The following is a 13,051-nucleotide window of genomic DNA, read 5'->3' on the forward strand; positions in this document are numbered from 1 at the left end:
TAGGTATATATTCAAATAACATATATATTTGGTAATTTACTTTTTCTTTATTCCATTTGATAGTTGTTGAAAAATAAAGAAACGCCGTATACCATACCTTTCCATATCGAGAGCGGATGAACGAATCGTTAACAAAAAGAAAAAGTTAAAGTTCTATTTAATTACTATTTCGTTTTTTGTTTTCTATTTTTAAAGTGCTTATTAAACATTACTTATTTTCATTTGTGTTAGGTTTTCTTGTCTACTTTTTAAAAAGCCAAATTTAAAAAAACTAAAGATTTGTTTCTGATTTTTAAATTGGACAAATAATTAAAATATAATTTTAAGAAAATGTGAAAAACATATATCAAAGTTGTGGAACCAAAGATAATTTTAAGAAATAGAAAATTAAAAACCAAATCGTTTTTTAAAAACTCTGTACATTCTACAAGTATAAAAAGATTATATAGTAAAAAAAAAAAACCTACTACATTTTTTTTTTGAATTATAACCCCATCCTTCAAGAACACTCAAAGGCATTTTTCTCAATATGCTTTGAAATGCTTTTTACCTTTTGCCACGTATTCCCTCATGTCCTCCCTTTTACATACTAAAAAAATATTTATTTTCCATTTTTTAATGTTTAAATACTATTTTGTTTGATATATATATAATTTTTTTTGCTTACTTTCATTTTTTACTTATTTAAGTCTATATATTTTTCATAACATCTATTTTGGTCCATATATTTCAACTTTGATTTACTTCAGTTATACATTTTGATTATTGTATTTTTAAAAAGTGACTATTTTAGTATTTTCATTTTCATTTCTTTTAATCATACTTTTAGTCGGATACTTCATTCATTAAATTGATTAAAATATAGTCATAAGTTTGTATTAAATGATTTTCATTATGTATAAAATGTGTTAAAATTTTGTAAATATGAACCAAATTGGTTACTTTTTAAAACTACATGAATTAAAATGTAACCCTTTTGAAAGTAAATGGATCAAAATGAACCGTAACTACAAATACATGGACCAAAATAATATTAAAAGAAAAAAGAAAAAGAAATAACATACTTCTATACCACATATTACACGTTATTTACGATTTGTGATTTTCTTTTTAGTCTTAATGTTTTAAAAAATAAAGTTTGTTCAACAATTTCTTTGTCTTCTTAATGTACCATTTAGCAAAAAGATTGTTTCCAAATAAGAAAAATAAAATAATATTAACCTAATTTTTTAAAACAAAAACTCAATCAAATAAAAGAAAAATATCAGGACATTATGTGACTTCCAATCATTGCTTGGAGACAGGAACAGGTTTATGGATCCACTACAAAAATGTTCATAATTATTTTTATTGGGATATATATTTTTAGAAAGATGGTCCTTTTATTTATTTATTATTATGAAAATATATATAATTTGGAAGAATAAAATTTATTTATAAAGAGGTATGGCTATGCACATGTGCAGGGAGTTGGACAGCAGAGTTAGTTGAAGTTTGCCCCTTTACCAACTTGTAAAGTAACCAACCTCCTCATCCCATTATTTATACCATTTTTTAAAAACTTCCAAATTTTGTTACAAAAAAAATAAAAAAATAAAAGACATCCAAGGGCAAAAAATGCTACTATAAAATAATTAAAGTTAAGTCATAATTTTAATTGTCAAATTTGAGTTCTTTTGTTGTCTCTTGGTGGATTTCAAGTGTTTTTCTTTGAAGTATTTAAGTGATTTACAAGACTTTGTTTATCACACTCCGGCGCTCAAGTCAGTTAGTCGCGATATTATCTCAAGACGAGCTTTCAAAGCTCTCTTATTTATATAGACGGTCACATACTAGGATGTGCCAACTTGGAGAACGTGTTCCATTTCACTGAAAATCACGGGATGATAATTGATAAAGATCAATCATTATGGTCTGTTGAGGTTCAAGGTGATAAACCTCATCCCTTTCTCCCAGAGTTGGGTCTCACATCTCTTTCCACGTGGAGGGTCGTCTTTTTCCATCTCGAAGAGAATTCTATGTCTATTTAGCTTCTGATTTTTTTTAATTGATCATGTCTTGAAACTTCAAATTACAGTTTACTATTTAGTTATAACTGGTAATACCAATTAACATAACGTTGACCTAACGTACACATTATTAAATAAAGTTTAACTGATTTGGTGTGATATAGTAGAACAAACCTAGACAGACGAATGTATATGTCGTGTTAGCGTTTCGTTAATAGTATAAAATAGAGATCAAAGAAGCATAATCTCTAAAGTTACACAAAATAACTAATTTATTATTAAATCTTTGATCCATTTTGTTGTATGAAACTTATTGTACTTGAGCTCAAATACTCATTCGTATAGAATGAAAATTTAACTAAATTAATATTGAGATTCAAAATGATCTAACTCATTTCAATAAGTACAAGTGAAATTACATCCATGAATGACAATATATTTATAATAAAAAAAACCCCAAAAAAGAGGAGAAAAAAAAGTATAGAATCAAGTGGGGACAGAAATTTGAGGGAAGGAATTTTAAAAAATTTAAAAGAAAACAAGTTGGGATAGCACCACATCACCAGTGGCAGTGGTTGGCAGTTGGGTCTTTTCAGCTAACACCTTTGTTATTTTCTTAGACTTATTTATGACCTTTAATTAAAAAAAAAAATTCTTTCTTTCTCAATATAAATATCCAAATTATTCATTTTATTTTCCATATTTCACTGGATTCTTTACCTATTATACTCAATTCTTAGTTGGAAATTAAGCTAGCTCAAGTATTGATCTGTCAATTTAAACATAATTTAAACATAGCTACCGACTAAAATATTATAGTTCATTTTAAAGGTACGTTCAAATTCGTACTCTTGTCGTTTTTTATTTTTATTTTTTTAGGAGCATATGAACTTGTGATATACCATTTATTTTGAGACCAAATACGAGAATTCAATACAAAAATTTTATGAACTAAAATATTTAAAAGTAAAGAAAATAAATACAATAAAAAAAGTTCAAACATTTTTTAATAAATCATAAATATAGTGTCTAAACTTATGTCTAATAAGTTGAAAAACTAAAAAATACCTAAATTTAAAATATCGTATAAAATGTCTTATTCCAAAATTGAAAATTTAAGGACTAATTTAAATTAAAAACTAAATTTGTAATTTAATTTAATTTTTGTTGGGACTCAGCTAGGTTGGCACTTTCAAAAGCCATTGTAGAGTTTTATAAGCACTTGGCCATGCCCACAGCCCACAGCCCACAGCTGAGAGAGAGAAAAAAACACTAAATAAAATTGAAAATACAGCACAAACCCCATCATTTCAAAAGCAAAAGCAAAAGGAGAGAGAGAGAGAGAGAGAGAGAGAGAGAGAGAGAGAGAGAGAGAGAGAGAGAGAGAGAGAGAGAGCAGAACAAAACCAGAGAGAGAGAACAAAAAAAGCAAACCCAGAAAGAAAGGAAGAAGAAGAAGGAGAAAACAGAGAGAAAGAGAAGGAAATTTGAAGAAGAAGAAGAAGAAGAGGAAGAAGAAGAAGAAGAAGAAGAAGGGTTTTCTTGTTAAGACGATGCAGACGGAGCAGCCTCAGCAGCAATTAATGGTGCAGAACAACCAGGGAAGCCTCAGCTTCAGCAGCCATTTGTCGAAGGAAGATGAAGAAATTTCGAGGTCCGCTCTCTCAACTTTCAGAGCCAAGGAAGAGGAGATCGAGAGGAAGAAGATGGAGGTTCGAGAGAAGGTTCAGGTCCAGCTCGGCCGCGTTGAAGAAGAGACCAAACGCCTCGCCTGCATCAGGGAGGTAACCGAAAATCTCTGCCATTCTAGGGTTTTACCTCGAAAATTTTTAAGGGGGTTTCAGGAATTTTGGTTTACGTGAAACCCTTTTTTGCTTTTCTGCTATGTTTTATGTAAATTTGGTGGGTTTGGGAGAAAAGTTAGAGAGAATTGCAGAAGATCTCATGAAACTGGCCATGATTTGGGTGAATCTTTGCCTAAAAGGTCTGTGGACGAGGAATTTTTAGCCCTTTTTGCCTGATTTAGTTTCTATTATCCATGGTGTTTGGGATTAAATTAATGTTTTCTCAAGGGATTAGGGGCAGCTTTATGTCAGATTTGTAAGTTTATTTGTATAATTTTGTCTAGCATTCTTGACCTAGAAACTTTTATTAAGATGACGTTCCAATTTCTCAAATATTTTCCATAATTTTGGTCACCTGAAGATGTTGGAAGAAATATGGGGCTTTGATCTAAATTTTAGCTCTTTTATGGCAAGGAGCAAAACACGCCCGGGTGCAAACTACAAAATTAAAAATCGCTCCGGTATTGTGCCGAAGAGTCGTTTAGTACTCTAATATTAGCTTAAGTGGATAAACATGTAGTAGAGGAAGAGTTTGTATATCATAAAAGATGAACGGCAATGTCCCGGTTTCGAGTTGGTTTAGCTGTTCAATTGAAATGGTCTTTTTTTTGTAAACAACAGGAACTCGAAGCGCTGGCAGATCCGATGAGGAAAGAAGTGGCTCAGGTTCGTAAAAAGATCGATGCGGTGAACAAGGAATTAAAGCCTCTGGGACATACCTGTCAAAAGAAGGTAAGATTTGGGGGGAAGGAATTGGTGTGTGGACAAGCATTGCTGAGCTTATAAGATGATATATGCATTCTCTTGAATCTCAATTATTGTACCTTACAAACAATATCAAGTTAAGTAGGACCACTGAGCTGGTTTTTGTATTGTCTGTCATAGGAAAAAGAGTACAAGGACGCCCTCGACGCCTTTAACGAGAAGAACAAGGAAAAAGTTCAGCTCATCACGAAATTAATGGAGGTTAGCCCCCCTGAATTCCTTTCGTTTTCCATCATCTGCACGTCATAAATAACCGAGTAGTAGCAACTAGGAACCCAGTTTTGCACGTTGGGCGGGGCCATCCAATTCATTTTGAACCGTATTGATTTTGATGCTTCAAGGGGACTCGAATGGGCCTCCTCCATTTGGTTGAAACTCTTTTCTTTTTGTGTCTTGTCGTTCGGGTTCCGATTGTTGGATTGATTTGTTTTCTTCTTTCGGTGGGCAGCTGGTGAGCGAAAGCGAGAGGTTGAGGCTGAAGAAGCTGGAGGAGCTGAGTAAGAACATAGATACAATTCGGTAACTGAATTCAGATTGATTGATTGGAGCGATCGATGACAACCCGATAACCCTGTTTATGTTTATTAGGCTTTGGTGTGTGATGTATTTAGTATAAAAAGGAGAAAAAAGGACTCGTTTGTGTATTTATTGAAATCTGGGTGTTTTCTGTGTTTGGGTGTATTTTTAATATTTTGAGTCAGTTTGTTTATTTTTCCTTTAGAGAAGTTACTCAAAAACACTTTTTAACTGATTTTAGGAAGGGAAATGCCCTATAAACAGGTTTGTAACTGATCTCAACCTTTGCTCTTCCCTTTTTTCTCCTCTTTTTAAATCTCAGTCTATAGGGAAAAGACCCGACCCGACCCGACCCGATTATTTGTTTGAATGCATAATCTCTTGCTCTCGAGACAGTTGATAAGTTCAACTATATTTATTTATTTTTTCTTATAATATATAAATTATTGACAATTACTATTGAACTGCTTCTGAGTTCTCTGGGGAGGGGAAATTTCCAAAATATTGGAATCTTTGATTTATGTTGTCGTTTTAAAGGAAATTATGATGCCCAAGGAAAAAAAAGGGTCAATGTTTTGATAAATTGACATTAATTTCATATAGAATTTTGATAGTTTCTTTTTTTAATCAGAATTAAGTTCTTAAATTGAGGTGAATATGTAATTTACGAGTGTTAAATGATTAGCGTCTTAAATTACTATTTCATGTTTAGCTATCAAATGAAGCTTTTTTTTAGTCAACATGAGGGATCATGACTTTTTTGGTTGAGAATTTATGAACCAGATGAGTTATCTACAAATTGATATAAATTAGAGTTACGAAAAATTGTCATACGTGATTGGGCCCATCAGTTGAGCCCATTGATCTTTATCACCCCTTTTCCAGTTGGCTCGGCCCGTACATAAACGAATTAGGCCCAAACAAGGCCCAAACACTTTGAATTTAGACAAAATTGTCTGAAAATGGGCCCGGCCGGCAGCAACAACTGAGAATCCAACTATAGGAATTGGGTCCACCAGTTGGGCCCATCGGTTGAGCCCGGTGATCCTGATCAGCTTTTTGAGTTGATCCAATGTAAACCAACTGGACCCAGAAATTTTCTGAATGGCCCATTTTCAGAAGCTCAATTTAGTATGGGCCTATTTGAAACCATCAAGGGCCAACCCGGATTCCCAAAAGATGGGCTTGGGCCTTCGGTTTCTTCTCATACTAAATCGCATCTGGGCTGTAGCCCACTTAAATTCTGAAGACCGAAAAAGGCCATTTTTCGATCCAGCAAATGTCTTTTTATTATTTTCCGTAATTTATGAAAATTATATATACACACACATACAATTAGAAAAAGAAAAAAAAAATCAATCAATAGTTTTCTATCAACTCAAATTATTGAAGCGAATAAAAAAATGAAATGATATGATATCAAACTATTGACACGTCAACTTATTAATTATTGCACCAAATTGATTATTTATGACATTCATCGCTTTACTTATTTTATTAGTCATTTTGGATACATTGACAATAAAACAAAAGTTTATTTATTTATTATTATTATTTTATAACAGTAAAACAAAAGGTTTGTTGAGCCATTCGCTATTCTATCAAATAATTTGTTTTTTAAATTATTCAATCAAATAGTTAAAGCTAATGTGACATGATATGGAAAAATATCCAATGCTATTAATAGAAGCATAAATTTGCAGTACTTGTTCTTATTAAGAATAATATGAAATTTATAAAATAAAATAGTATACATACTTGTTCTTATTAAGTTGGTCAATAACGCTGCCATTGATTTTCAGTCACGTCACTAGTATTAAAATATAATATAAGATACATGAATAAAATGATACGCACATATAAAATTGAGAAATAACTATGAAGATGTCATTGGATATGGTTTCTATTTAATATATCTATTACATCCATATGAAAAAAAGAAGACAAAAATTAAAAATGTACAATTAATTCCTTTTGTTTATTATTTTAGTTTAATTTTGATAAAATCGTCGGCACATGAGACAGAGAAAAAAAGTATTGATGTGGAAATATTGTTCCATTTGAATTCCATCCTAACGAGTTGAATCGATTCGACGGACTATATTTAAGAGGGAAAGAACGAAAAAAATTCCACACTTAAAAAAAAAAAAAAGAAGTAATACAAAAGACAAATATGGTATTATGGTGACATTTTGATGGTGTTATATGGTGCCAATGGCAAAGAAAGCCGTAGATGTTCCATTAAGGAGGTGCTTTTGTAACCTTTTTGAGTATTGGCTTTTGCATATCAATTGCCATGATTTCCATATCCCTTGTTAGAATCACATTCAATTGGGCTTTTTGAACCCTCCAAATCCCGTTTTGTACTCTTTTGACACTCCCCAAAAAAACAACTAAATTAAAAATTAAAAAAAAAATAGAGAGAAAAAAGTGTCATCAATATTATATATAATTTACTTCTCTTTCTTGCCAACATGAGTTTAGTTCCGTGGTAATTTACATCCATCCCTATAACCTCAACTCTTCTTGCATGATTTTTGTCTTTTAGATTTCTACAAATTCACTATTATACCGGCAAATTTTAATACTTTCTATTTGTTGAAAGACTAAATTAAAAACATTAAAAGTATTAGGGACTGAATTGAAAACAACTAAAAAAAATGTAGTTTGGTATGTTTATAAATATAAATCATTATCGATGGGTTTGTTGATTCCAATACCAAATATTGTAAGGTTAGACGATTGACTCGTGAGATTTGTCTAGATGCGCGTAAGCACGGATCTAAAAAAGGAAATTTTTTTTATAAATATGGTATTGAGGTAAAAGACAAAGTTAAAAGGTCCGTGTGGGCAGGTTTGAACATTGGATTCGAACTGAGAGTGAGACACCTGTCTGTTTAATTTTCTTTTTCTTTTTCTAATAAAATTAAAAGCAATATTATTAAATATTGTGGCGGAAATGGAATATATTGTTAACGATGTTGGTGCGACGTCGTATGCGGGGGTTTGACTTTGACCCCATGTTGCGGGGCCCACGACAAGCTACAGACAGATTCCGGCCGTATCTCAGACTTGGATGCACACGTGCGAGAAGTTCGCTGTGGGCCCCACTTTTGGATGCTTTCGTGGACGGATGCACACCATATCGGCGGTGCACTCATGCATTGACTCCCTCTCTCCCTCTCTCCCTCTTTATTATTTATTTATTTATTATTATTTTGTCGTTTGTGAAACAAAAAAGAATTTTTTTAAGGATCCATTTCATTTAGATTTTGGAAATTACAAAATGGGCTTAAGTTTTTGTTTACTTTTACTTTAAATTACATTACATAGAAAATATCTGTGGACCCAATGGTCATTTTGCTCCCACCATTTCAATTGTTAATCCTGCCAAATGTATGTTTACTATTTGGAGTGTTTTCTCAAGTTGGTCTTTGATATTTTAAAAGTGAATTTTATTATTTATTTTTTGGTTAAATAATACTTTTTTTGTCAATATACTTATATTGTACTTATGATTTTGTCTCTAAATTTTAGTTTATAACGATTTAGTTCATATACTCTCAAAGTGGTAACAATTTAGTCCAAACATTTTAGTACGTAACAATTTAGGCAATATAGTAGTTTGTAACAATTTAGTTTCTATCATGAAAATTTTTGTTAAGTTCTCGTATATATAGATTGATAAATCAACGAGAGACCAAATGTGTTTATAAATTACAAATACTAAATTGTTATTTGATAAAAATTGATACTTAATTAATCTTGATGAAAATGTTTAGGTTAGAGACTAAATTGTTACAAATTTTTAAAGTATAGGAACAAAATTATTACATACAAGTTCATGTACTAAATTGTTACGAATTTGGAAGTACATGAACTAAATAGTTACAAACTAAACTTCAGGGATTAAATCGTTACTTTTGCAAAAATATAGATATCAAAAATGTCTTTCAATCTTTTTTTTTTAATTTAGTCTTTAAAACACTTAAAAAAAAGGACGATATATGAATTTGAAAATGGCAATTTCGATGAGTTTGTCAATTGTTAATATATATCACCATTTTAATGAGTCTAATTTTCTACCATAATGAGCAATTTTGAGTCAAGTTACAACATACTAAATTCTACTAAATGAGTTTTTTTTTTCTTTTTATTTATTTGAATTTAACAAAGATCTAACTATCAAACTTTGGAATAAAAAAAGTACATTTATATATATATATAAATAAATAATATTATGACATCCATTTGAGTTAGGTTTATATTAAATAAGTTTTACATTTTATGGGTGAATACTATGTCTATTTCATCCAAATAAAACGTAGGACTTTAAACTCAACTAATAAAGTGTATTTTGAAATTATATCATCATATTATTAATTAATTTTAACATTTTGTGACAATATAAGACTTAAATGAAAAAAAATTTCATTACATCATAACTGAAATTGAAACTTTTAAAATATTAACCATCCAAAAATTATGGACCAAAACATATATTTAACCTTATATACGCATGTTTACATTTGAAGAAGATGAATATGTTTTTCTACTTTTGTTGGTTTTAGTTGGCTGATATAGTTCCAATAATAATGAAAATATTAATGATAGACTTCTTCCTTGTACTAAAAGCTCAATAGTTAGTTGTCGTATTTACCCAAAATGGTCCTTCAAAATTTCATATTTCATCGTACTTTATTATATTATATTTTGAATTTAATAATATAGGAGAATAAAGGTCTGAACCTCTGATATTTTTATCGAAAATATATGTCTGGACCAATTACATCTTACGGTATTTTATTCTCTCCAATAGTAAATGGACTGATTTTGAAAATGAACCCTACTCATTGTCAACCATAAAGGAGGGAAAATAATTTCATTTCTGGTTTTGTTATCATTTGTATATAACTTTTTAAGTTAGGTGGGATCTATTTAGAAATCATATCTTTTAAAAGGAAAATTTCTACTAAATGATATCAATATCTTTTTTTTTCCTAACAATATCTTTTTTTTTCCTAACAAGCCCTTTGTTTTCTTGAGACTTGTACCTTCAACTTTTCTTTTATGAATTAATTTTATTTAATTCTGGGTTAATATATATTAATTTGGTTAGAAAATGTGACCAAAGTCTCATATCAATTGTACAAAGAAAAGAATTGAAAAAACTACTGTTATTTTAATTAATATGAAGCTTTTTTGGATGAAACTAAAAACAAAACAATAAAAACTTAGACACATAGTAGACAATATCATACCACTAATTTAATTATCACATGTGCTAAAAAAAATAGTAAATTTATTTATAATTAAGTGACAAACTAAATAAATAGAACCACATTGTGTTTTATCCAACATCTTTACGCTCCCTAATCATATATTATTCGTATTGAGCATTGTGCTGATCATGCTTTGTCCATATTCTTTTATCCTTTGAATCCCTTCAACTCGCTAACATGAACATAGTTCAACGTAATTGATACCTACTCCTCCCCTTGAGGTTGGAGATTTAAATCTCATACCTCGAATTTGATGTACTAAAAAAAATCCCTTCAACTCTTTCGAAACAATGTTCACGATGAATTATTTAAAAAGAATACATATATGTGCTTTCATTTTAAGATCATTTAATGTCATATATGCTTATTAGAATGTCGTAATATAATTTCATTTCAAATGTCACTGATTCATTAAGTTAAGATCTTTGTTGATTGGTCGAATGATGTCCGAGCAAGAATGCCAACTACTTCTGTTGATCAGAAAAATGATCAATAGTGCGAACCTTGACTTGGTACTGAGAATTGCTCGAAGGATGAGTTAGACGGGTGACATGCAAAACAAAACACACTCCGATGCGAAAGTCAGTAGCTGGCCGAACTAAACTCGAGAGAGAATCTAGTATTCGCGTACCTGAAAACGGAGTGAATAGGGTCTATTTATAGGCGACTTACTCGACAATATTCCGACAACTTTAACGTGGCCCTTTGTTATCATTTCATTTCCAAATTCGACTTACAGCGTGTTGTCGTGGAGTCTGTAGCTGAGCTGAAGATGCCGCTAATCAGATCAACGAATAATAAGGAATACGTTTCTACACACTTAGATCGGCTCAGCCATGTAAGACATCGGCTTGACCAAGCATCATATAGCAAAGATGATGAAACTTGAAGCTTGTCCTCGACTGCCACACGTCACACTCCTCCTCCAATCAACATGTGCCACCTGATAGGCTGAATTTGCCTCCAACAACTTCCTTTTGTCCTACGACATCGAAGTAAAAAGATCTCGAATTCAAAATTTTGAAATGTCGTCATCTTTTCACTTTTTATCACCACACTAGTCCATAGGGTGGATTTGGTGGGTTAATAAATGGGGTCACATATGCGAGATAGTGGAAAAGTAGACCCAAAATCCAAAAAGAAAAGGGAAATCGTGGGGGGCTTTTTCAGAAGCAACTCAGTCCTTTTTCCAAAAGGACAGTTTTGTCCACAACTGTGGAGGTGTGCAGTAAAAAAAATAAAAAAAATGGGGGGAAGGAGAAAAGTGTAATTATCAAAAAATAAAATAAAATAAAATAAAAAGAAGAAAATTTGAGAGAATTTTTTTTTTTTAAATTAAAGGTGTGAGTAGTGAGTAGTGGGATTGGGCATTGGATATGGACTCGACAGTCGGGTACTCTGACGACACGACGCTCCTTCCTTCACGTTTCTTTGCGTCTCAACTCAAAGTGTCAATCTTGTAATTTTCTCCCAACTTCTACAATCACACCATTATTTTATTTTCCTCTTTTCTGTTTTCATTTTTTTTTGTTTTATCTATTATTCGGAGCATCTATCTTCCAGGTAGCATAAGTTGGAAAGAGTCGAAGTTTGGATCGGCCTATAATGCCACATAATCCCTCATCTATCTTCCATGTAGCATAAGTTGATGGATTGGAAAGAGTCGAAGTTTGGATCGGCCTATAATACCACATAATCCCAATGTAAGTTTAGATACCATCGATTTGAATCTTGACAAGGGACGAGTTGAGGAATGCAGAATGTTAGGTAACTGCTTGCTAACCATCGTCGCGGACATCATGTTGAGATTTGCAAACCGCATAAAGCAAAAAATAAGTGGGATCCATTAGCCTACACCTATAAATACGGAGGTCTGCTCCGTGTACATAGTTAGACAATTCTTATTGTTCGTTTTGAGAGCAAATACCTCAGACTATAACTAATTTGAGCATCAAAGAGCTTTTTTCCTTTTCTGTACAGATATTTCCTTGATTTTCCTCGAGGGGGGTCTGCTCGAGTTCTCACAGTGTGATCAAAATTCAACTTAAACATGCATCAAACTATGTTTAAAGTGATGATTTCAGTTTTGTTTGGATAACAATAAATGTGAGATGAGAGACTAATCTTGCCCCTTTAAGATGATGATACTCATTTGAAGATGTAATAATACTTTATAATACATTGGTGTATATTATTTGGTTTATGCATCTACTATTTTTTCAAATTTTAATTTTGTCGATAATATTTTGTTCGAAATTTTATTTAATGTTTAAAGTATAAAAACTTCAATGGATATATGTTGACCTAGGTTTTTAGACGAGGTGATCGGTTGGCTTTAGATTTGAGGGAGATACAGTTAGCTGAAATCTGCACGCAGAACAGTGCATCTGTGTGATACTCGGTCACGTATTACGCTGAAACTTAAGTTAGTACTTAGTCTGAACTCGTGTCGAGCCAAACGTAGTTGTATTCCTCTGAGAGAAATGAACTCCACCTTTTATATGGAAGCTTCGGGAAATGCTACCCTGCCATGCTGACGCTTTTGTACCTGATGTTCAATGGATGATCTTACACTTATGGCATCCGTGTCTTCATGTCAGTGCCGAGCAAGGTTTCGTTAAGTTAGTTGGATGAT

The 13,051-nt window shown here is 31.7% G+C and overlaps 1 protein-coding gene across 1 annotated transcript; it reads left to right on the plus strand.

Annotated features, from left to right (window-relative positions):
- Positions 1-3,342: 3,342 nt before the first annotated feature.
- Positions 3,343-5,416, plus strand: LOC111014340 (uncharacterized). The gene is made up of 4 exons (XM_022289028.2): positions 3,343-3,793; positions 4,475-4,585; positions 4,739-4,819; positions 5,067-5,416. The coding sequence occupies exons 1-4, from the start codon at positions 3,563-3,565 to the stop codon at positions 5,139-5,141; spliced, it is 498 nt and encodes a 165-aa protein (XP_022144720.1). The 5' UTR covers positions 3,343-3,562; the 3' UTR covers positions 5,142-5,416.
- Positions 5,417-13,051: the final 7,635 nt, after the last annotated feature.

The sequence above is a fragment of the Momordica charantia genome, assembly GCF_013281855.1.
Source record: "Momordica charantia cultivar OHB3-1 chromosome 5 unlocalized genomic scaffold, Mcharantia_2.0 BLBB01000005.1, whole genome shotgun sequence".
NCBI lineage: Eukaryota > Viridiplantae > Streptophyta > Magnoliopsida > Cucurbitales > Cucurbitaceae > Momordica > Momordica charantia.